The 25,872-nt window shown below is 49.1% G+C and overlaps 1 protein-coding gene across 1 annotated transcript in view; it reads left to right on the top strand.

Moving 5' to 3' along the window:
- Adamts16 (ADAM metallopeptidase with thrombospondin type 1 motif 16) overlaps positions 1 to 22,889 on the top strand; it is a 94,814-nt gene extending 71,925 nt beyond the window's left edge. Inside the window, exons 19-23 of the mRNA XM_090331185.1 lie at positions 15,141 to 15,342; positions 15,528 to 15,722; positions 17,412 to 17,636; positions 20,569 to 20,716; positions 21,773 to 22,889. Coding sequence (XP_090187311.1) covers positions 15,141 to 15,342; positions 15,528 to 15,722; positions 17,412 to 17,636; positions 20,569 to 20,716; positions 21,773 to 21,888 — 886 coding nt within the window. The 3' untranslated portion in view covers positions 21,889 to 22,889. The remainder of the gene's footprint in view (positions 1 to 15,140; positions 15,343 to 15,527; positions 15,723 to 17,411; positions 17,637 to 20,568; positions 20,717 to 21,772) is intronic.
- The last annotated feature ends 2,983 nt before the right edge of the window (positions 22,890 to 25,872 follow it).

Raw genomic sequence — 25,872 nt, 5'->3', positions numbered from 1 at the left:
AGATGTCTTAAAAGGTGATAGAGGCTATGCCGAAAAAGACAAACCAGTAACAGAGCACAGGGAGTAGATGGGAGGGTGGTGTAGAAGCTGAGTTTGGGTGGTGGAGCTCGGAAGGAAGCTGGTTAGAAGGAGGGTTGGGGGAAGAATGGCTGGGTTGTGCTGCTGGTTGTGATTGCTGTGCTCAGCAATTCCCACGCTGTCAGGCCCATAGGAGACTTCCTTCCTGCTTCCCTCCCTCCCTCCCTCCCTCCTTCTCTCCCTCTGTCTTCCCCTGGAGGATTCTTTCCTGGAACCACCTTCTCTTGCTCCAGTCAGGATTCGTCATTCTGGATCTGCCCTTTTGTCTCCATCTGATCTACCATCCTCTTCTTCAAAGCCAGGCCCTCTCTGTCTTCAGAACCTCATGTGGACAGCACAGCAGCCTGAGGCCGTTTTAGGACATGTGATTTTCAGAAGCCTTGTGGTTGTTGGAGCCCTGGAGAATTTGCTGCCCCTTTGGTGTGTTCGGTAGACATGACATCACTGTCTGAATCCTCAGTGGGATTCGAGAAGGTAGTTTTATTTACTGGTTACCAAACTGCTGAAGAGGAACTACAAGTGATTCCTCAACTCTGGGTGAACTCCATTTCCTTCTGCCTCCCCTACCTCTCTAGGCTCTGCCGCCCACAGCTCCCTCCCACTCTTCTGTGAGCCTGACAAATGAGTACAGCCATGTGGAATTTACATTCTGTATCTGGCATCTTTCTCTTTCCTTTCGACTTATCTTCTTGTCTTTTTGTTTTAGATTTGATTTTGTCTTTTGGATTTCCTGCTGTCTTTATTTTTGGTTTACCTACCTATTAGTTTTATACCTGACTGTATCTTTTCAAATGCTTGTTTTCATATGTGTTTCCTCTATTTTCTGACTACTCTTTATCTTTATCATCTTTAAATAGTTATCCAAAGCACTTGCCATTTCACAATGCAGTTTATAGATGCACTACGTCTTGACCAGTGTCCCCCATTCCTTTCTTAACTCCCCCTTCCCTCACTCTTAATTTTGTTGGATATACCTTGGGATTTTGACTGCATTCTCCCCTATTCTCCACTTCATTTGTCTGCCTGTTTCCTCTTGATCCCATCTGACCCTTTGAGTATCTGTTTCCTGTTGTTTTATTTTGCTGCACTTTGACTTTGCCTTTCTAAGGAATTATACTATTTGAGTTCTCCCTTGAATTGACCACATTTCAGTGAATACATTTGTATACCTATCTTCCAATTGTTCTCTTCTTTTTAAAGACACTATACTTAGTATAATTCCACTCCTTTAGCATTCAGTTCCCTCCCTCCCTCCTTCCTTCGTTGCTTCCCTGCAGATTTCCTCCTGTCAAAAGTGTCCAGTGCTTGAATGGTGGGTTGTACTGCACTGTCAGGCGTTACTCAGACATCTCCTAATCCATAGCCCCCAGATTTGCTACACTGTATCTCTGAGATGTGGATTGGCCCTCTGCAGAGGCAAACTGTCCCTAGGATCAAAATAAGAATGAGGTTGGATAGGAGGTAGCTATTATTACTGCCTTATCACTTTCAAATTCATAATCTGTTTCTTCACACAAGGGTCCTTCGTTGGAGACAATGCATAGACAATGCTGGCATTTGGGGTGGCCAGAGTGCATCCAGACCTCTGGAGAACAGGCCTGCAGTCCTCAGGTCCTGCGCTACCTGCCCCATACCTGCCACTTACTTCCCACACAGGCCACCCTCGTTGGCATTCATTGGAATTTGAGAAATGTAGGAAAGTGTTCAGCCTGCCAGGTATAAATGAAATATGTCTGTCTGTCTGATGTCACTGACATCAACCATGAAGGGGCAGGGGAAGGGGAGGGGCATGGAACATCCAGGGGAATGACGCTTGGTAATGAGAGCCCAGGCAATTGAAATATGGAGAAAATAAGACTGGGTATCTGTGTGAAGTCAGAGATTAAATTTATTAACAAGGAGAGATGAAGTACTCCTGCAAAGACCAAACCATCCCAAATCATCTGGAACACTTCTGGCTTTAAAACCGGAAGACATCAAACTTGGGAATGACCTCAGTCTCAAGTGGACCGGAGTCCTTGGTCACTGTGTTCTTGTCCATGCCTGACACTGAGAGATGCTCAGTAACAGAAGAACGTGCCCATCTGGCTATTTTCTTCCTTCCTTCCTTCCTTCCTTCCTTCCTTTCTTCCTTCCTTCCTTCCTTCCTTCCTTCCTTCCTTCCTTCCTTCCTTTCTTTCCTTCTTTCCTTCTTTCTTTCTTTGTTTATCAGTCCTGGAGCTTGAACTCAGGGCCTGATCACTGTCCTTGGAGCTCTACCTCTTGAGCCTCAGCACCACTTCTGGCTTTTTCTATGTGTGTGGTACCGAGGAATGGAACCCAGGTCTTCGTGCATGCTAGGCAAGCACTCACTCTACCAGTAGGCCAAATTCCTGGTCCCAGCTGTTTCCTTTCTAGTCAATGACACTCAACCATTTGGGGTCCTAAAGAATAATGGGCCTTTAAAAAAAGAAATAGTCCAGGGAGTGTGTGTGTGTGTGTGTGTGTGTGATTTCTGCACAGATGATAACACTGAGGGCATCCTGTGTGCTCCAGATGTCCCAATTGTGACAGGGTTTTTTTCATGTGAGATAACCATTAGTGATTATATGATTTTTAAGCCCACAAAACCTGTGACTATTCACGTAAAGGTGAAAATTTTACAACAAATGCAGTCATATTATTCAGCTTTGTACACAAATGAGAGGGTAACCCATGCAATCTTACAATAGCCTCATGAAGTAGATGCTACTTTTATTCCTGTGATACAGATGAGGAAACTGAGGGAGGTAGGCACTGAAAATGTCTAAGGAGAATAGTAACCAAGAACCAATCCAAGGCCGTGAGGAAGAGCATTTCACACTCCTCAGTTTACTTTATTGCTGTGTGGAGTCTGGAGGATTCGGAAATGATTTAAAGAATACAATTCCTAACATTCTGTCTCAACGCCATTTACTAAAATGTCCATTTTCTCTGTCCTAACGTGGGAAGTCAGCTTTATTGACGTTAAAATTCATCTGTAGGACGGCCTCGCTGTCCCTCTGGGCTTCTCCCTGCTTCACACTTGCTGCTCACTGCAGCAGCATTCGCATGTTTGTGCCCTGGCAGGGAAAGTTCACCTTTCACCACTGCTGTCTCAGAATTTTCCAGTTCCTCTTCTTGAATGTGTTTTCCAGATGAGTTTGCATTCATGAGAGTGAGAAGAGTAGACACACAACCTCCATCCCTAATTTTAGTGGGAATGCTTTCAGCTGTTCAGCAGATTGGCTATGTGTTTCTCACATATACCCTTTATTATGTTGTAATCAACATGAATTCTCCAAAAGTTTAATAAAAATCCAACAGTGAAACTATCTCATCATTGTACTTAGACAGAATTGAATCTTGAAAACCTAGAATCCATTTTTCTAATTTATCCCTCTACTTGGTCATTGGGCTCTTGTGGGACTAGTGTTCATTTACTCAAACACCTAAGTGAAAATGAGTAAGTACATGTTTTCCTGATATTTTTTTAATAACATGAACAAAAATTTTACACCATGATACTTTAGGCATCACTTATTTTTGAAATATAAGACATCAGCTTCAAACATTAAAGTACCATTTCTTCATCAGTATTCTCGCTTTTAAATTTAATATTCCATGAGTGATCATTTTGGTCTCATTTCTTTTGTCTAACCCTCTCATCTACCTCTGCACCTAGTTCAACTGCAATGTAAAATTTTTCTAGAAAAACAGAAAAATGCATCTCTTTTTTATCCCTTCACAGAATTCAAATGTTGCTACATTTTCACAATGAAGTAGAGAGCCCAATTATTTAGTAGTGTTATACTTGTTTTTCATCATATGTAAATATCTACTTCAAAACATGACCTCATTTAACTAATTACTTCTATTGTGAATTTGGGAGAAAATTAGCTGAGAACTCTTGGAAGAGATTATGATGCTCTGCACTGAGTACAGAGTAGAGAAACCCCACACCCACTCCTGGAAACCCATGAGACTTGGTAGCCTTGGGCCCTGGAGCTGAGGAGCCTCTGTGACTGGTCCTTAATTGAGAATATTGGCCTCTTCCATCATGCTATGGCTCTGCACTGGAGGCAAAGAATGAGATCTCATGAGAGCCCAGGATTCAAAGTACATGGCTGCTCATTGAATCTCCGTGTGTTTGTGTGAAGCTATGTCAGTGTAGGTCACTGAGGGAGGCACAAACTTCTTTGCATAGTCACTGTTCAAAAAGTAAGCCCCCATTATTTAATTTGTGTATTAAAGTAAAACAAACCCTCATTCCGCAGCCACGTTGTATGTGGTCTGTAATGTACCGCGCCATCCTTGCATTCTGGTGAACAATCCTAACAGTCCTAGGGGATTGTTGTTTATTCCTTAATATACAGGAAGCTTTAATCTGATGGCATTTTCATCCTAATTTAGCATTTATTTATTAAGATTAGAGTGTGACTTTGTTGCTGTGCTATTTTTCAATATGTCTTACATTCTTTCATCTGTTTTCTTGGTGTTTTTAAATACTTCGTGTTTTTCCAATGCTACTTTCTTTTTGTGCTTTTATGCATTTTTTTCCTTTTCTCCTGTGGTGACCTAGAAAATAGAATGTATTTATGACATTTCTATAGTTATCTCTGCATTTTTCCTGAATTGTCATCACAAATGAGGGTAAGGCCGTAAAGAGCATATGGAGTCGTGTGAAACAAGGAGCTCACCTCTGCTTCCTTCTCTCTCTGCTTTTTCACCTCAGTCAAAAGCACAGCCTTTCTTACAGTTGTTCTCAGGGTTTTTAATTTCAGTTCTCTTCTGTATATCTGTATTCGTTCCATAATTTGTAATTCGTGAGTTTGTTTCATAATCTTGGCTGTGACTGTGTAGGTTTGGTGGTCTGTTCAAATGAATCAAAAGGCTGAGCCAATCTTCTGACACACAGGCTTTCTCATTCCCAACTTTGAAAGAGCAAAGCTCCCCCTAGCTGGGGGTTGTGGATCTCATAGAGTTTCTGCTGTTGTTTGCTTTGGTTTGGTTTGGGTTTTTTGTTTGTTTGTTGGTTTTTAACAAGACAACTGGTTTCCTAGCTGCACATGAGATATTTTGCTGCTTCACCCACCTCATGTTATTTTTGTCCACTCATCCCCTGTCTTGTGGGTGATATACTCACAGAAGTGTCAACTTCTTTTCTATTTCTTAACACAGTCTATCTAGTGAATCTGTTTGCTGAAATCAGTCTTCTTCCAGTTTCTGAATTTTTGAGTGTTGTCTACATTTTCATAAGAGGATTTTGTAGAAGGTATAGACACAACTGTCCCAATCACATAGACCCGGTATGTGGAGTGGCCCCCTGCTCATTCTTTCTCCCCGCTGTGCCTCCCCAATGGCACTATGAAGATGATATGACAGTTTGCAGTATGAGTAAAAATTTCATTTGTATTATTCTGGTCTGTTCACCATTTTTCAACTACTCACCTGGCTCTTTGAGAAAAGGAATCTGTACTACTTCTCTTCACTACTTTTGCAAAAGTTTCTAAGAAGAAGGGGAAGAAGTTGAAAAACTAAGACAAAGGAGAAGGAGAGGGAGGAAGAGCAGTAAGAGGAGGAGGAAGGGAAGGAAGAAGAGAAGAAAGGGGAGGAATTAGAGGAGACAGAAAAAGAAAGGAAGAATGAAAAGAGAAAAAGAGAAAGAAGAAAAGAAAGAAAATGAAAGAAAGAAAGAAAGAAAGAAAGAAAGAAAGAAAGAAAGAAAGAAAGAAAGGGAAAGAGTCAAAGAGAGAGAGAGAGAGAGAGAGAGAGAGAGAGAGAGAGAGAGAGAGAGAGAGAGAGAGAGGAAGAGGAGGAGAAAAGTTTCTAGAGAGATAATAGGCATGCGTATGGCCCACATTCATCCAATCCATTCATGGTATTAGATTTACCACTCTGAAATTCCAGAAGCATGATTTATCTATGAAGATGATACTGCCTTTCTGCCTGGGTAAAGAATGCTAGGGAAGGGTTCTCAAGAACTAACAGTTGACTGTACTCTCCAAGGAGTTACAAACTAAGACCACATTCGTGTTCTTTCTCTGGATGTGTGTCTCCTGACGATCCAGAGAACAGGTGCTGGCCTCGGGCCGTGGGCTCTGGGCAGGAGCCAGCCTCTAAAAGTTGTTTCTCTGTACGGTGGACACATTGGGAAGCATTTCTGAACCTCTGATCCATTATCTCTACAGTGGATACAGTAATTTTGCCTATCATGTAGATTTGTTATGAGCTTTCGAGTCTTACTGATTAAACACCTCATTGTGTATCAGGTAACATTACAGGCATCATTGGAACTCAACAGGGTGGAACAGTATAAGACAGGTTGTTCCAAGTCTTAATGTACTGACATTATACTAAAACTATATTGCTTTCTTGAGGACAATCAGGTATTTGTGCATTCTGTTGAATGTCCTTTACTGGGGATTAGCAGATAGTGTATAATAAGCCACAGAGTGGACATCTATAGACACCCTGAACTAAGCCTAGCCCTTCATGTGGCCTTGCTCCACTTCTTTTAGTTGGTGCAGAACACTGGATTTCCCGGGTGACGTCCCCTGTCTGTGATTACTAATGCAGTCCCTTAGGCCACTCGTGCATGTGCAGACCTTATGTCATACCAGCAGTTAAAGAGAGACATCATAGTTCTGTCTGAACGACCCGGACGCTGTTTCTATATTCTGCAGATGAGTCTTTGGAATGAGTTATCATTGTAGCCGCTACACTGGTTGGCTGCCATCCCATTTTGAGTCACTTAAACCAGCTGAACCCAATAATGACATCTTAAAACATGGGGCTTCACTAGCCTAACTCTTTAGTGGAATAGCAAGCATCTGTGGAATAAATTAAATATAAAATAGCTCATTTTCTAATGTCCTACATGAGGAGTAAATACCACTAAATCACCAGGCTTTTTGCAACTTCCACTACTAAGCTTTATTCGTTCTCACTCAGCTAATGGCATTCATGAGATCGCCACAGAGCAGGCAACTCTCCAATCCCCCTAGTTTTCTGCGACAGGAGTTTTAAGAACAGTAGATAACTGTGACAGTCACAGCACAATCCACTCATGATTTAATGCCTGACATTTGACTCCAAAGAATAATAAGGAAACTGCATTTAATTGTTTAGTTAAACAAAAATGTAAAATATTATTTAAGTAGTAAGTTCTATAACCCTTCAATATCTGAAACACAGGGTGCACTTGATGGGCAAAAATTAAACACAAACCGAAAAAAGTAATCGTCAGGTGTCTTGAAGCAGTATGAAGCATCTGATAAGCTACTTTCATAGGAATGGGAGCCGTGAGGTTACATAAATATTGTCATACAAACTCTGTCAACTCGCCCTGGATGCCATTAATCTCAACAAACCGCAGTGAGAATGCCTTCCTGCAGAGAGCAGAATTAAGAGAGAGAACTAGGACATCAAATATTAACTATCTATTCTTGGCAAGAAGTCCAGCTTGACAGCATCAATTGGCCAGAAAAGCTGTCCACAGCAGGTGGTGACTTCACACCTGGTTTTTAGCTTAGTAGCTGTTTGGAAGCTTTGAAGACAAGACTACAGATTTGCAAAAATAATTATGAAAACTAAGTCTCATCGTCGTTTTGTAGGAACCGCACTAAATTTCTCTGGGTCTGTTTTCAGTCCACTTTTGACTACTTCCCCCATACCATCTGTGGGTGTTCATATAGTATATACCAACATTCAGTCATGGCTGACTGCGTTTACGACTGTTTAATAAAAAGTAGAGAAGGGAGATCCTCAGCCATATTGTTAGCAAGCTGTCTATCATGAATGTACAGACAGAGTTTATGAGCTGGTGTTTGATCCGGCGCTGTGATGTCTTCCTCGCTGTGTCTTGTGATCACCTCACTGAAGAATGTACCAGAGACTCAGGACAGGATATGCACAGTGATTCTTGCTTTGGGATCTGTGAAGACATGAATCCAATCTGTTCTTGGATTCTCTCCTAAAAGCTACAGAATTGTGACAATTCCTTGCTTGCTTGCCGCCACAATCAGTAGCATAAAACTGACAGATCCTCAAAAGTGTTCCCCAGGAAGAGTTTACAGTCCTCAGGAACCAGACCTGCTGAGCACAGACCCTGAAAAGCAAACTTAGGAAACATACCTAAAAACCTTTGTACAGCCTAGAAACCGAATGTGGGAAGGCCAGGACAGCTGGAAACAGGAGTTAAGGCCATCATCATATTTAATTCTTTTTCGTAAAAGGGAGAACGGCAGTGGGAGCTCAGCTTCTACAACAGAATGGGAAACTGATATTTATTCCCACAGAAACAAAGGTCCGAAGAAGGAATGTGGGAATTATTTGTTGGTTTATCCTCTATGATTTATTGTGACTTGAGAGATGAATTAAGTTGTCTCTTGTGGGAAGTTCACACATTTCAAAGAACGAGGAACAGGCCCCCTGAGAGGCAGAAAGAAATCTCATAGGTTAGGAAAGTTAAAACCTTGTGGTGGCTAGGGGAAGTGTTCTCTCACTGACTCGATATGGAATCAATACATTTCCAAAGTACTGCTCCATGTGATTAACAAGGCATAAGTGCAAGATACTTAACTTTTCCCTAGAGTGGTGGGTTTTTGAGCTTCTCTGTTCATGATATACATATAAGCGTGACAAAATTATTCAGATACATATGCCCACAGAATTTCTGCACATGTGTGCTTTCCCCCTGGAATATTTGGCTAAGTAACCATCACTTGCTATCTCACATTTAGACTTCCTCTAGCTCACAGCCCAGGTTTTTGGACATCCCATTTTTGAGGCAGGAATGAATGCAGTATAGTAAGAATGAACGTGAGTTCTCTTCTTTTCCTTACACTTCTAGCTTTGGAAACTTCACCATTAAGGCCTGAGTGGCTTCAGTCGAGTGGCTTCTCAGCAGCTCTAAATCTTATTCCTCATCCATTACCTAGGAAGCTAGTGGTTCCTGAGGAATTGGGTAGGTGAAAGTTGCTTAGAGCTCTCTCTGATATTTTCCATGTCTTCCCAAGGTACTCATTTGCTGTGGCTTCTCGTTCATTCCTGTCCTATCTGGAAAGTACAGCATCTTTTCCCTACCCCTGGTTGTAGACTCCAGATCGGGAGCTGTGGGGAGCCCTGTGGCCTGGCCATGGGTCCTGGTTTTTGTTTGTTTGTTTGTTTTCAGAAAGTAAAAAACAAAAACAAACCCTGATTTGTGTATAGCCCTGTTGACACATTTTTTTGATTTAATAGACCAACAAAAGTGACTTATTTGAAATATTAATTCATTCTGGAGAATCCAAAAGGAAATTTTGAGGGATAGTTTGATATTTTATGAAAGAGCACCTTTGTATCTGTGATGTGTGTGTGTGTGTGTGTGTATGCGTGTGTGTGTGTGTATGCGTGCATGTGTGTGTATGTGTGTGTGTTTGCGTGTGTGTGTGTATGCATGTGTGTGTGTGTGTGTGTGTGTGTGTGTGTGTGTGTGTGTGTTCCCAAAAGGAGATGGCAGCATTGCTGGGAATGGAGAAATAAACTTATGATGTGCTGGGACAGCAGAGGTAGTCCACTGAGACAGGTGAAGAAAGGAGCTAAGTCACATGGCTCCAGCAAGTGAGGAAAGCCAGCCATCACCACCACTGGGCAATGTGCTCTAACCACTCACCAAGGAAAAATAGACTAAGTCCTTACAGAATGTAGAAATAGCTTGAGTACCCATCTCTGCTTACACCAGCAACGAACACCCATTTACTAACTCTTCTCAATCAGCAGCCTCAATTAATGTTTTGTTTTATTTTTGCTCTCAACTTTTGGGTTTTTTGTTTGTTTGGTTTTGGCTTTTTGAATAGCTTAATCATAACTTATTTTGAATATGTCCAAAGAGCATGATTTTTTCAGTTTGTGTTTTTTTAAAGGCTAGTGAAACTTACCCCATCCGTCCCAGGAAAAACTCACTGCAAGTTTTTTTCCACCATATTAAACTTCTGTCTCAGCCACACCTAATTCAACAGCACTACATTTAACGGCTGTTCTCCACTGAGTCATTCCCAAGACACAACTTCATTTTCTTAGAAACAAGCTTCTCTGTTTTCATGCTCATGTTTCACAGAGTTACACCAAATCTAATTATATTACCTAATTCCAATGACACGTTCGGTTGGTATAAACAGATTTGAAAGCAGACTCAGCAGGGTAACAAGGAAGCCTGAAAGTTGCTGGTGGCAGCAGAAAGCAGTTGGCATCCGGGGATGAGACTGAGCCTTGGGCCCCAGACCCCCCACCCCCTGCCATGTCTGCATGTGTAGGCACAGTCACCCAGTGCACTGCCAGAGGAAGGGAGGGCACTGGAGCCTCGGCTTCAGTTAGGAGGACGTGACCGCAGCTGGCCAGGCTAGAGAGCCCGTGGACAGGCTGCTTCTCAGATCTCCAGGGGTGCATGGAACCCACACAGGGAGACAAGTCAATCTATTGCTGTGTCCTTCGGAGAGGACAAAGTACAGGGAGTTGGCTGGCACTAACAAACTTGTCCCCTTTCTTACTTCATCTTCACTAACTCGGTGACCACCCTGCCTTCTCACCCTCAGTTTCCCCAGGCAGAAGACAGAGCTGGTAAACATAGTTATTGTGTCTGATTGTTCTGACCAGTTCAAACCCTCAGCCTTGTTATCCGCTGGTCCATGCCAAGGACGAGGGGACTGCCTTACAGAGAACCAGAGATAGCGCCATCTGCATTTGGGATTACCCTAAAGTTACAAGGTGGACAGACTGTATAACCCCTCAGTGTTTCACAGAGAGAAAGCGTCCAATGAATTTTTGTTTACGTAGGGCCTTGTGGGGGTCAGTTGATTCTTTGTGTCTTCCCTGTCTGTCCACATAAAGGGAGCCCTGTGGATCTTGTTGATTCTGATCAGGATAAGATCTGAGGTCAGGATAGTGAGACTGGAAACCAGTGGCAGTAACCTCTGAGTAGGAAACGTCACATACCTCTGTCTCTCACTGGTCATAAAACTGACACCTACAGAGGCTTTTTGGAGGCAGCCTTTAGAGGCCTTGCAGTATGGCTTTCTGTACTTCCATGAAGGAATCTTGCATTTAGAGATGAAAGAAATTTGGTCTTTCCCTTGCTTTTTTCATAAGGCAAAGAAAGTGCTTTCGTTTTCTGAGGTTCAAGAAAATGAAGCGTCAGGCTACAAACTGCAAGATCCTGGCGAAGGCCTGGTCTACAGGCCTCTGTTCCTCCCTGCTGGATGTCAGTGGTGAGGTTTCTGCTCTGATGGGAAATGTGGGGTTGGAGGGCACAGTAGCTATTAGGAGGAGGAATCTCAGGAGAAAGGGCTGATCGGGGTCCTGACCTGTGTGTGCCCAGCACACACATGGACCCCCACTGGAGGAGGAAGTTGACAAGCTGGGAGAACAAGGCTGCCCTGCAGATGTTGTTTCTTTCCAGTTTTTTTTTTCTTGGTCAGTTATGGGGCTTGAACTCTGGGCCTGGTACTGTCCCTGAGCTCTTCATCTCAACCCCACCGCCCTACCTCTGAGCCTAGGCACTGTCCCTGAGCTCTTCAGCTCAAGACTACCACCTTACCCCTGGAACCACAGTGCCACTTTCCCTTTTCTAGTGGTTAATTGGATATAGGAGTCTCACAGACTTTAGTGCCAGGCTGTCTTTGAACCACACTCTGCAGATCTCAGCCTCCTGAGTAGCTAGGATTACAGGTGTGACCCACCGTGCCCAGCCAGATGTTACTTCTGTGGTACTTTCTGCTGTACTTCCGTCAGGAAGCTTGGCGTCTTAGCGTGCATTGCACCTGAGTTTAATACACACAGGCGGAACCCCTGCCTACCATCCTTGGCTCCTTTGGTTACTAAGGACACCTCGGGGCAGCAGCGCTCAGCCAGAACACTTCCTGTCAGGCCTCAGCACAGTGGGTGAGTGGGAGAGCGAGGGGCTGTGGCATGGTCAGGACTCATTAGAGCTCACTAGAAGGGTACACGGACAGTCCCCTGAGGGCAGGGGCAGAGGCACTCTGTGAATGTCAGGGCACCCATGCCCCATGCTCAAGAAGATAGTCGAAGGAATCTGATCTTTGATCTAGAGGTTTTCTTAACGGCCTAGAGTTGGGAGAGAAGGCTAGAAACTGGAACAGCCTGGTGTAGCAGCTTAAGATGGAGACAGATGGCTCAGTGAGGGGCTGAGGTTGAAATAGCCCAATGTCTTTCACAGACCAGGGTGGACACCCTGAGAATAACGTGTAAGTCTGCAAATGTAAGATGTGGGAGGAAACATAGTCAGATGTGAAAACACAGAGCAGTGGCTAAAGAGTGCCCGGAGGCTCCGAGGGCAGAATCAGCCGGGCCATGAGGCTGTCAACCCGTTCTTCCCCGTGAAGATGCATGGAGCCTCTGGCATCACAGATAATGAAGAATGCTCATCTCGACCTCACTGAAAATAAGAACCGTGTTTCCAGTTCACGAGGGCCAAGTCCTGTCGTCTTTGCATATGACTTTTGTGTGTAGAAAAGTTACAATTTTTTCTTCAAAGCATAATGGTATCTTTCCAGAACAAAGACTTGTTATAAAGCAGCTCAAGGCTTCTCTAAAGCAAACTAAGTAAAACAGTTGTGGTGCAAGTGGGTTTAAGAGCACTGGGTGATAGGAGAAGCCGCCAGCAGTTTGGGGCAAGATGATTTCCATTGAGATGCTGTCTGACACCGCTCCATCCAGGCTCACAGCTGAAGAGTTCAAACTTGGGCACTGTCCCTGAGCTCTTCAGCTCAAGGCTACCGCCCTAGCTCTGCAGCCACAGCGCCACCTCTGGTTTTCTGGTGGTTAATTGGAGATAAGAGTCTCATGGACAGTAAGGTTAGTGCCCAGGCTGGCTTGGAACTGCAATCCTCATATCTCAGCCTCCTGAGTGGTATAAGCCACCACGTGCAGCTATGAATTTGATTTTAAAAATTAAATGCTTACATCGGGGAAGATGAGGAGATGTTCTGACTATCTTTAAGAGCGACTACATTAGCCTTTATCCGTGGTCACACAGAATCACACTGAACCTGGGTTGAACCCACCTACTACTTAGTAGGATTGGTGGAGAACAGAGGAGGAAGCCATAGAGACGCTGCACGAGACCCTGCGGTCAGCCAGAAGAGTGCTGGGAGGCTTCTTAGGGAAACTCCGTGAGTTCCTGAGCTACTTTCTACCACCAGTGAGCTGAAAGACGAGACAGCCCTAGAAGGAAGAACTGTCCACGGAAAGACGGCTGCGTAGACACCGTGAGGCACGGGAGTCTCTTATATCGATGGAGACACTTATAAAACATTGGTAATTCACACGCCCAGTGCAGCTTCCACCGTGAATCAACACTTCCCTGAGATGGCGAGGAAAGAATTATTCAGAACAGGGGCCTGGTCCAGGGAGAGCCAGCATGACATAGTGAGCTCCCCATCTTCCTGGTCCTCGGCCTTCTGTTGGCAGAGAGCCCGTGTGAGCTCGTGTGAGCCTGTATGGGCCCGTGTGGGCCCGTGTGAGCCTGTGTGAGCTCGTGTGAGCCCGTGTGAGCTCGTGTGAGCCCGTGTGAGCCTGTGTGAGCCTGTGTGAGCCTGTGTGAGCCTGTGTGAGCTCGTGTGAGCCTGTGTGAGCCTGTGTGAGCTCGTGTGAGCCTGTGTGAGCCTGTGTGAGCTCGTGTGAGCCTGTGTGGACCTGTGTGAGCTCGTGTGGGCCTGTGTGAGCCCATGTGAGCTCGTGGGAGCCTGTGAGAGCCGTGTGGGCCCGTAGGAGCCCATGGGAGCCCGTGTGGGTGGGTGTGAGCCCGTGGGAGCCTGTGTGGGCCCATGTGGGCCCGTGGGAGCCCGTGTGGATCCATCAGAGCCTGTGTGAGCTCGTGTGAGCCTTTGTGGGCCTGTGGGAGCTCATGGGAGCCCGAGGGAGCCCGTCTGGGCCTGTGTGGGCCCGTGTGAGCCCGTGTGGGCCTGTGTGAGCCCATGTGGGCCTGTGTGAGCCCGTGTGGGCCCGGGTGGGCCCGGGTGGGCCTGGATGAGCCCGTGTGGGCCCAGGTGAGCTCGTGTGAGGCCATGTGGGCCCACATGGGCCCATGGGAGCCCGTGGGAGCCCATGTGAGCTCGTGTGAGCCCGTGTGGCCGTGTGAGCTGGTGTGGGCCTGTGTGAGCCCGTGTGAGCCTGTGTGGGCCTGTGTGGGCCCGTGTGGGCCCGTGTGAGCCCACGTGGGCCCGTGTGAGCTTATGTGAGCTGGAGAAGTTTCTGTTTACAGATCAAAGGGTACATGCCAGGAGGTGGATGAGAAGATGGCAGGATGGTGCTGAGATTAGGCACACAAAAGAACAGAGCTTTGTCCTGTCTTTAGACAGGATGACTGTGTAATGTCAGGCACGCAGAATCCTGTGACTTCGCTGTCTCTGCTCACACACCGGATACAGTGAACACACAACCAGCAGTTTTGCACTGACATCAGGCCTTTCTCAATATACATCATCCATCAGACTTCCTACACCCACTCATAGCTCCCGTGGGCTCTAAGGCCTCCAAACTGAACATTTAAGGGTACTTTGGAAAATTGTTCTTGTCTTTTGGATGGCATAGTGGTATTGTGGTTATGTTTTACTTAAGAAAAACAAGTTTTATCTTTTGTCAGTGGTTATTATGATAGTTACATCTGGACGTTGAAATGCTACTTGACCATGCTACTTGATTAGTATTACTAATCAACAAAAGATGGTTGCCGATGCTGAGTGAATGAAAGCACAAGGGTTATTTACTTTGTATAAGCTTGAATTTTCTCTTCTTAAAGAGCTTGAGGGGGATCACACCTACTGCTCTCAGTTGGGTTATTTCCCAGGAGAGGAGCCTAGAAGCTGGCGGGAAGAAGATTCATCAGGGTCTTGGGAAGCCCCCAAGGCTAGGAGGAGACTACTGTGCAGAAATGGAGGAAATGGCTCCTCTGTAAGAGCCATGCTGGAATCCCAGCCCCGACCTCCACAGATGCCGGCTGGCCCCACTCATGTCGGGAGTCAGGACCCCAAGCTTCTCCTCATGTGGGTGTCTCTGTCCCCTTGCAGCTGGTCTGTGGGGAACTGGAGCGCCTGCAGCAGGACCTGTGGGGGGGGCTCACAGAGCCGGTCTGTGCAGTGCACACAGAGGGTACGCTACCATGCAGAGCCCCTCCCCACCAGCCGGTGTCCCCAGCCTGCACCCTCCAGCCACCAGGCCTGCAGCTCCCAGGACTGCCCACCGGCATGGAGCACCGGGCCCTGGATGGAGGTAACCAAGGGGTGGACAGAGGAGGTCAGAGTAGACGCAGCCCTGGGGCCTCTGGGCGGGGGGCCTGCGGGCAGGGTCTGGCCTGCTCTGGATGGAAGGCAGACCCTGCAGGCCGCGATCCCCCAGGATGTCGGGGTCTGTCCAGTGCAGGCTTTCTGGAGTTGACCTTGTGCTTTCTCTGGCAGTGCTCCCGGAGCTGCGGGAAGGGGTGGAGGAAGAGGGCTGTGGTGTGCAAGAGCACCAACCCTGCCGCCAGAGCCCAGCTGCTGCCCAGCGCTGCCTGCAGCGCAGAGCCCAAGCCCAAGACACAGGAGGCCTGCCCGCCCAAACGCTGCCACAAGCCCCGGAAGCTGCAGTGGCTCGTGTCCGCCTGGTCCCAGGTCAGAGTGCACCTCCCCCCACCCATACACACACACATGTCTCTCTCCACTCCGTGTCCCGTCCCTCGTGTCCCTCGGGTCTTCTCACGTGGTCCAGGGTGCTGTGTTCCCTCTTCGACTCTGCCTTCCTAACCCTAACCCTCACTCCCTGCCAGGTCTGTGCGGTCCCCACTCAGTCCCATCCAGCAGAGGGGGACTGGTGGACAGGTGCGAGTGAATAGGAGACCGGGTACCCATTCACAATGACACCAGGGTCCAGAGGACACGGCCAGAGCAGAGCAGGGCGGTGCTGCCGTGTCAGTATGCGTTTCCTGTGGAAGTTTCCTTACGCAGCTTCTGCCCTGCCTCCCCTGCAGCATGTGAAACCCCGCTCGTGAGGAGGAGCAGGCCTTGATCTCACCCCAAGGGCGGACCAGCCCCACACAGTGTGCCCACGGGGCGGGATGGGGATTGCAGTGCTGAGGGCTCCGGCCACGCTTTGGCAGTGAGCCCATGTATGCAGGGCGCACAGTGGAGGCCTCTGTGAGCGGGCCTGTGCCTCGGTCTCCCCACGGTGATGGAGGAACTCTCCTGATCAGCTCACCGTGGGAGTAGGAAGGAGTCCTTATGGATCCTGCATTTCCCAGACGGTCTACAGACACTGAAGTGAGCTTGATGTTACTAAGGTCCCTTAACCCTGGGGAACACAGCACCTCAGAGGACAGGGTGATCACCTCAGTACCTGGACACCCAGCACCTCAGAAGCCCAGGTTACTCTCTTAGTAGGAAAGTGCGATCTCTGTCTGTGTTCCTGCAGACTTGTGTGTATACAGTAAGCCCGCAGGTCCATGCAGAGTGTGGGCTGCAGCCAGGGGAACACGGGTCCCAGAGTCTCACACCTGTGCCCCCCTCCGTGCGGGGGTCTGAGGACTGCTCTGTCCCAGCCATCTCTCTGGTTCCCGTCAGGGACATGGGGAGCAGGGGTCCCTCCTAGAGGCCCCCACACCTAGCTCAGGATACCGCCTGCGCCTGTCTCACTCACCAAGGCTGCAGTCGCCCCTTTGCTGGTCTGCCTGTGCGTTTTCTGGGTGTCCCAGAGGCAGGGAGGCCCAAGCTCCAGGGCTGTGTTTGAGCACCAAGGGGGCTTCCTGCCCCTGTGGCTGCCGCTCCTCCCCCGGCGGCCGTCAGGTCCGGGAGTCTTGGGCTCCCTGAGTTGGTTCTACCCGTGTCTGCGTGGAGGGCCGCGTCACACCAGCCACTGAGCCTTGAAGTTCCCCGCAAGCCCTGTGCATGGCAGCTGTGCCACCACCTTCATGACACGTCGGGGAAATGGAAGCTTTAGAGTCCGCTTGTGGTTTTACACTGTCCGGCTCCCGTTTATGTCCATCCACTGCCCCACCTGGACCTCAGAATCCTCCCTTAGTGTTCTTCTGTTTGTTTCCTCACGTAGCAGTCTGTGTAGTTCAAGGGCTGGCCTTGAACTTCACATTCTCCAGTCTTAGCTTCTTAAGTCTTTTACTCCAGCTGCGTAGTGCTGTGCCCGGCCTAAAATCTTCCTTTTTAAAAAGTCATGGGTGCGACTCTGCCTTTTGAACATGACCTGGATGGCAATGTTTGTATCACCTGTTCAGCTGGTGTCCTCAGGGGATATTTTGATCACTGGTGTTTGCAACAAACAATCCCCAAGATTGCTTTGCTCTTCATCTTCAGTGCTCTGTGACCTGTGCAAGAGGAACCCAGAAAAGATTCCTCAAGTGTGTTGAGAAGTACATTTCTGGCAAGTACCGAGAGCTGCCCTCCAAGAAGTGCGCCCTTTTGCAGCAGCCCGACCTGGAGCTGGAGCGTGCCTGTGCCCTGCTGCCGTGCCCCCCACACCTCCTCCAGGCCGCCATGGGACCCCCAAGGGGTAGCTGGTTTGCCTCACCCTGGTCCCAGGTAAGAGGACTTAGATGGTCACTGCTTGCTGCCCCAGAAGCCAACAGCTGGCCGATATGGGGGTTCCTGCAGGGGCCTTGTCAGTCCCCAGTGCCACTGGCCTCCTTTCTGCTGTGGACATGACAAGCCCATCATGCAGCCACGTGCCCCGCGCAGGGCTCCTTCTTTCCCAGTCAACAGAAGGAGAGGACGGGTTCTTGACAAAGCCTAGGCAAATTTTCCTAGAGATAGGTGTGAATGAGCCGGACGAAATGAACAACTGTCTGTTTATAGGCTTAACCATGGCTTTCTCTTCTGTCTCTCCCAATTACCCACAATCCTCTTTCTGCCCACTCCCTGCTTACCCTCTACCCTCGACCCAAAGTGATTATCAGTCTTCTGACCTAAGCCCCATCTCAAATGGGAAACTGAACTGAAATAGCATATTTGATAGAAAGGAAAATTGCTATTTTTTCTCAGTTCAAATGAAAATACTTACTTATGTATTTATTTTATAGACCAATTATGTATTTATTATTCATGTTTGTTTGGGAACTGAGTTCAGGGCCTCCCAACAGACAGATGCTCTACATTAACCATGTGTCACTTTACCCAAAAGTACCTGCCCAACCAAACCTTGCCTTTTATGGTGATTTTTCTCTCATGTCCCGAAGATATTAAAGACAGAAATTATTTAAATTATCAGAACAGGTGATATCTAAATCATGGCCCTTGCAAATACTTCTTTTTGTAAATGGACAGAGACGTGTCAACACCAGAAATTTTTCCTCAGAGACCTCCCTTTATTTTCTTCTTACGTCACAGTCTTTCCCGCCACATGAGGCAAGAGGTGTCTGAGGAGAAATGGCAACGTCAGCTCTCCTGTGAGAGACTCAAGTCAGACACAAGTAGGGGAAACTGAGGCTTCTAAAGCCATTCTCGTCCTGCTGCTACCAAGCTGGCACTCACATGACTCTGTTCAAATGCAAAAACTTTAGTCACATTGAGAAGGAGGAAACCAAGCATAACAATATTTAAACCCCAACTTTAAAATGTAGCTTCTGCTACTGAAATACCCAATGTGTCTGGGTGATTTTTTTTTTTTGCCAATCCTCGTCTTGAGCTCAGGGCCTGAGCACTGTCCTTGGACTTTCTCAAGGTTAGAGCTCTACCACTTGAGCCTCAGCACCACTTCTGGCTTTTTCTATATATGTGGTACCAAGGAATCAAACCCGGTTTTTCGTGCATGCTAGGCAAGCACTTTACCCACTAGGCCAAATTCCCGCCCCCTGTCTGGGTGATTTTTATCCTAGGCTGGAACTCATGGTTATTCTGAGTTCACAGCTTTTGTTAACAGGCCATCACTCGCAGCGTTCTCTGGTGTTGGTGCTTTATACCTGGCGGAGCTCCACGCGTGGGAGTTGTCAGTGAAGGCTCAGTGTCTGCTGACCCCTGCCAGCTCCGTTTCCTACAGCAGTGGCAGGTTGTCGTTCCCGGGACTTGCTCTGCAGGGTTTCTGTGGGTGTAGGCGCTTTGGGAGTCATCACAGAGGACTGACTGCAATCACTGCTCCCGTCAGCTGAGCATCCAATGGTTCCCCTCGCTGCTGGGTCTGGGAAGGATGTAGGACAATCTGGAATCTGTGCCCAGTCTATGTGGCAGAGATGCCAGGGGCCTGGCTCACCCTCCATCGCTCGATAGGACAATGGGCAGATTGGCCTGGATTCCCTGTAGGTAGGAGGGGCCAGAGGCCATGTCTCAGATGACACATGTGACTTCCCATCCTGACACCTAGGACCGAGGCCCTGAGCCAGGGCACACACACACAGGTGCCAGAATGCACAGGAGATTGACAGATGCAGGCTGGGCACGGCCCTGTGACCCCCCTGCCAGCACCCAGCGGTAAGGACTGCACCCATCCTCGGCAGGATAGAGGAGGCCACCACGCTCCATCTCCACTTGCAGGAGATACAGGAACCAATTGGCTTTGCACCAGTTTACAGCCCTGTTCAGGCTGACTGGCGCTGAGGTCTGTGCAACCCCATCTTGCACTGTGTTGTTATTTGGTCACTGGGAGAGTGGGAAGAACTATCATGAATAGAAGCTGCAGACTTAGAGAGAACAAACTGAGACCCACAGGGCCAGAGCAAAGTAAAGGAACTGAATGAAGACTCCCAATAAAGGCCTTGCCACAGTTAAATAAAAGTGTGAGACCTCGGCCTCCAAGAACAAGCTTGCGCTGTGTGCCAACCATCCTCGACATACCAGTAACGAATCAGGCCGGGGCCGGAGCCTCGTGGTCTAAGTAGTCTGTGATTGTGAGGGAATTTGTCACCACCTAGGCTAGCAACCTCTGTGTCCAGAAAGACCCATCACCGACCTAAAAAGAGGACGCGGTGAGCATCACTCACTGCTCACAGCAGCCAGGTTAGGGAGTCGGTGTGGAGGCCATCAAAAGACACAAAGACGGAGAAAACGTGGCATTTATGCCTGGTAGAGTACTATCCAGCCATTGAGAAGAATGAAATCACATTGTTTGCGAGCTACAGCTAGTGATTGCTGTATTATATAAATGGGTGAGACTCAGAAGGACAAGTATCCCACATTCTCCTATGAAATGTCAACACTAAAAGAGAAGGGCCGAGCAGAAGAGAAGATGGTTAGAGAACAGGAGATAGGCCGTGGTGGGGAAAGACGGAATAGCCGTGGGCAGTGCAGGAGAAGAGCACATGAAAGCATCTGTGTACATGTGTGTCACAGACATACATGTAATGATGCCTGCTCCGTACACTAAGCACCAAAAACCCTACAGGCAGAGATTATTACTTTAAAATGGGCCTACCGTGGACCGAGAGTAATCGTGTTCATAGCGGTCTACAGCACGGTCTCGGATGGCCTGGCACTCGACGGCGAGGCCTGGGCCGCCCGGTGACATGGGCTTTTCCTCCTGCAGTGCACAGCCAGCTGCGGAGGTGGTGTGAAGAGAAGGACTGTGCAGTGTCTGTCGGGGGGCCAGCCAGCCTCCAGCTGCTCCCCAAGCCACAGGCCTGAGGCCTCCTTGGCCTGCAACACCCACTTCTGCCCCATGGTGGGGAGGAAAGGTATGCCCCTGAGCCCCTTCCCTGGACCCGGCCATTCGGGCTGGGGGCTTGCCGTTCTGAGGAAGTAGATGTGCCCATAGCCCCAGAGCAGAGGCCCAGGACCTCTGTCTCTCTGTCTCTCTGTCTCTCTGTCTCTCTGTCTCTGTCTCTGTCTCTGTCTCTCTCTCTCTCTCTCTCTCTCTCTCTCTGTTCCCGCTTCTCCTCCAGTTCTGCAAGGAAATGGTCACAGACAGTGGCTACTCATCTTCAGGTCACCCCAGAAAGGGCAGAGGTGCTTGTGATGTAAACTAAAATAAAGGGTGCCAGGCCTCTGACCCAAGCTATGTGGAGAAATAGCTAAGAGGATCAAGGTCTGAGGCTGGCCCCAGGTAAAATCCCTATCTGGAAAAAAGAAACAAAAGAACAAAGGACTAGTAGCGTGACCTTCCTAGAGACAGAGCCCTGCTTGGGAGGCAGGCAAGCCCGAGTCCCGGTAATGGGCGGTGCTGGCGGTAGAGAAATCTTAGTATGTCTGTCTTTTTGATAGTGCTATTTTAATATTTAAGGAAGACAATTTCATAAAAGCAGTGTTTCCTCTCCAGGATGCAAAGCCATTCTGATTCATTAGGTGACTGTGTGCCCGCTAAGTGCCTCAAGCGGCGGAGAGGTGGTCACCTGTCCCCAGGCTTCTAGAGTAAATGCGTCTGCAAATAGCAACGAGCTGCTGCTTCTAAATAACTGGGCAATCGACATTTAATGCAGGGGGAGGGAGAGAGACAGAGACAGAGAGATAAGAGAGAGACAGAGACAGAGAGACAAGACAGAGAGACAGAGACAGAGATAAGACGAAGACAGAGAGACAGAGACAGAGACAGAGAGACCCTTTCCAAGGTGAATGCGCTCCACTGAACCTAGCATAAGAAGTCCTCAATTTTCAGGAACCTGGAGCTAAAGTAGTAAAGCAAGTGGGTTAGAGCGGTGAGAACCGCATCCCCAAGGCCCCACAGGTACCGAGAGTGTCTGCTGCAGTGTCTGGACAGCGGGGCCCCTCACTGACCCGGGTGTGCTTGCTTTCAGACACGGTCTGCAGGGACCACTTCCCCTGGTGCTACCTGTTGCCCCAGCACGGGATGTGCAGCCACGGGTTCTACAGCAAGCAGTGCTGCAAGACCTGCTCCGAGTCCAACCTGTGAGTGAGGACGCTGAGGACGGCACACACGCTGCCGTGTACAGCGAGCCATGCAGTGCCCATCGGAACGTGTGCAGCCAAGGGGAGGCGCGGAGGAAAGACCTCACTGGGCTCTGTGACCCCCAGGACACAGACGGGTGTCGGGGTGTCTGAGCAAGTGTATGCTCTTCTGGGTGGAGCGACGCAGGGATGGGAGCTGACCTGCAGTGGTCAGACCGGAAGGGGGACCGGTGCAGCAGAGTGGAGAAACACTGCTCGCTTCTGAGACTTCAGCTAAGTTAGATCCACAAAAGACAGACGGGCTGGGATGAACCTTCTCAACTTAAATGACGTGGCGGGGAGGGGGGATAAACAGGTCACAAAATATAGGAGGCATCTCTCAACCACCCAAAGGACCCCTCACGCATCAGGAAGTCCCCACTCTGGGTGCAGGGTGGGTGCTGGGCCCCAGGCCCTGCTGGAATCGCCCTCCTGCCTCGGTAGCCGCAGCAGTCTGGGTCTTTCCTAGGGGAGCCTGCAGCGGCTCTGCCGGGGTTTGGAGTCTGCAGAGGTGATGGTGGGAAGGAGATACGTTCCTAGGTGCTTGATGCTTGGCCTCTCGTCCCTCTCAGTGAGTGTGCCAATGAGTGTTCCTACTTAGACTCATTTCTTAGTGCTCTTCTGCATTGATGTGGATCAGAAGCTCAAGTTACACCAAAACTCAGCCATCTCCAGAAGAGCTGGGGCCCAACCAGAACAGACTTCCACCTACCAAGAGCCCAGAGTGACCAGGGCCCGAGCCCCAGGCTTTGCTTTTGTCTGCTGTGGGGTTTAAACTGTACTAGGTAAATGTGTTGGCTTCTTAATAACCACAGAGAACAAAGGTCAAGTCCTTCACCTTGGTGGCTGCAGTGCAGACCCCACCCCCAGACTCCTCTCTCCGCCCCCCCCCATCACTGGTGCTTATTTCTAGTCCCCACTACCTAGGGGGTGGCTCCATTCTGAAAGGGCGCCTGGATATTTATATTTGCTGCAGTTTTATAATAAATTTTATATTGTACTGCGTGCTTCTGAGCTGTGTGATGACGCTTGCCCTTCAGTGCAAGGGTGGCCAGCCATATTTCTGGGGAAAGAGTCTCAAACGAGAGAAAGAAAGGTGACTCTGGAACCTGGGAGAAAGATCTGGAGCTGAGCTAGCTCCATCTGTGCCAGGGGACTGAGTGGCCAGTGGTGGGGCTGGTGATGGTGGTACTGTGCCTTGTCCGTTTAGAGGTGGCTCTGGTGGCCGTGGACTGCCTGCAGGAGCCAGAACCCCCTAGGGAAGCAGAGATGTGGAAATGGAGAGACTAGGGGATTTTCCATGACGGAACTGGCGCCCCTGCTTCCAGAGCCTGGCAGTTCTGAGAACCGCGGCTAGCAAGCAGGCAGGCAGGACATTCCGGACACTAATGGATGCTGCTGTCTCGAGTCTAAATTCCACAGCCCCAGAGGGCTGGAAACTCCAGCCAGGCTTCCAAGCTGCCCGGACTTCCAGCTGGGATAAAGGTTCAGAATACAAAGCTTATATCTGCCTCCCCACCCCCACCCCCACCCCAGCCCAAGCCCCGGGGTGGGTTCTGCACCTGCATCTCAGGAGACAGGAAGCCAGCAGGAGGCAGCTGCTGGAGCTCAGGGCGGGAGCTCTGGAGCCCCTGATCCCGATGGGTCCTGGTTCTCAGGGCTGGACAAAGGGTCTGGGGTGACTGGGAGAAGAGAAACAAACTGGTTTTGGAACCTGTTGGGGGGGGCCTGGTGATGCGTGCGCTGACTCCTGGCTCTCACTCTTTGAGCTCAGGTGCACAGGTGTGTCATGGGAGAGTCCCAGCTCCTTCCTCAGAGGCCCTGGCAGAGCCACAACCAGCCTTGCCTTCCAGGAATCCTGCCTGGCGCAGCTCTGTGAACCCAGGGGTCCAGGCGGGGTGGGGAGTCCTGGTATACCTAACCACAGTGTCTGGGCCGCTGAGGCCCCAGGAATTCCCGGCTATACCAGGGAGCAGACAAAGCTGTGGTGAGGAGGAGGAGGAGGAGGAGGAGGAGGAGGAGGAGGAGGAGGAGGAGGAGGAGGAGGAACCAACCCCAGCCAGATGAACCCTGCCAGCAGCTGGCTGCCCTCCCCCGTCTGCCTGTCTGTCTGCCTGTCTGCCCCCATTGGCACCTCTGTCAGGGAGAAGTCACCACAGGAGGCTTCAAGACTCCCCCAAACCCCAGAACTCTATGCCTCCCTTGTCTTGTCCCAGTGCCAGTGTGCTGTTGTTCTGCATGATTCTGAGCTCCAGATGGGAACCTGGACCAGCTTTGTCACATACTTGACACCCATGACTTAGAGTCTTACAGGACAGTCCTGCTTAGGCGGACTCCCCTGGGACTGGGACAGAGGAGTCACCTGGGTCAGGACGGGGTGGGGGAGTGGGGGGTGCACCAGCCTGCAGGCATGGCTCTCACCTGCCCTCTGGACCTACACCTCTTGGCTTCTCCCCCCTCTCCCCAGGCATGCTCTCCTGTCTTCACCATGGCCCTGTCTGCTTTCTCTCCTCCCTTGGAAGGAGGGACTAACTAGGTCCCCCTGTAGTGTCCACTCCAATGGGGACAGTGGCCCGAGGCAGTGACCATGTTTCCTCAGCTCTGCCCCTCTGTCCGGCTTTACTTCCACCCCAAGAAAGACGGTCACTTCCACAGGCTCTGTAGTGAGGAAGAGTTAGGAAGCCTCTCCTCTCCCCGCTTCAGTGCTCCTCTTCTGCAAATGAAATGAAAGATGCCAGTCCCTCGCCCTTGAGGAAGTTTGTGGTGGGCAGAGTCTGTGTGTGCCAGAGCAGGAAGGTCTTCCACGGAACAGGGGACGATAAGCTAGGAGCCTGTCCAGCCCAGCCACATGGCCTCGGGGTACAGAACTTCACAGAGAGTGAGAGAGTGAAAGCCACGTGGTCCTGTGCCATACTGTCTCCATATTGCCTGGGACAGAAGGCACTGCGCACATCAAACACTGCCACTGTGTGCTCCGTGCCCTCCTGTCCCAACGCTGCATACTCCCCTCTTCTAGAGGGGAGAAAGCCCATGAAAGACCACCCCTGCACCTCTCGGCCCTGTCACGTTTTGGTTGGAAATGGTCTTTCATCTCCAACTCATCTGAACAATTCACCCTCATCCTTTAAATCGTCTCCTTCTCAAACAGGGCCAGCATCTAATTACGTCAATTACTTCTTCTTGGGATGGGTAATTGTATGTGTGGATGTGACTGGGGTAAAGATTCCCGGATAGCTGGTGAAATATCACTTTTTGTTTGTGCCTGTAAGACATGGAAGTCAGGAAACAGACCTGTCCTTACCTTAATGGGTGGCCTTACTTAAGCTGCTGAAGGCCAACATAGGAGAACAAGGCAGAGGAGATCCAAAGTGTGACTGTCCCCTTGAGCTGGGGAGCTCCAGGTTCCACTCAGACACCGGAGCTCCTCCACGTCTCAGACCTTCCGAGACCTACACCAATAGCACCCCAGCTCTTAACCTTCAGCCTTCAGCTACGTCACACCAAAGGCTTTCCTGCTCCCAGGGTTGCTTATCTCAGGGCTTCCCAACCTGTGCAAACACTCTTCCCGCAGTAAATGGTCTGTCTGTCTGTCTGTCTATCATCCATTTATTGATTATCATCTATTTGTTATTAGTCATTTTCTATTCCATCCATCGTCGGTCATATCTCCATCATTTCTCTAGCTACCCTTCATTTCCATGTAGCCTATGTTTCTATATAGCTACTCATGATCTATCTAGGTGCCTATCATCTACTATAACTTATCATCAATAACCTTTCTCTCTCCTATTTACATCACCTAGTTAGCCATCCAGCTGCCCATCATCTATCTTCCCCACTGGCTCTCTTTGGTGCTGCTTTTCCTCCATGCCCTCAGAGCAGCTGACTTAAAGGAGCCGGTGAGTTACAAGGGGAAAATCCACTTTATATACTATTCCTAAATTAACTC

Source organism: Megascapheus bottae, chromosome 4, assembly GCF_031878675.1.
Source record: "Megascapheus bottae isolate mThoBot1 chromosome 4, mThoBot2.hap1, whole genome shotgun sequence".
NCBI lineage: Eukaryota > Metazoa > Chordata > Mammalia > Rodentia > Geomyidae > Megascapheus > Megascapheus bottae.
The sequence above is the reverse complement of the archived record's forward strand: the minus strand, read 5'-3'. Positions and strand labels throughout refer to the sequence as shown.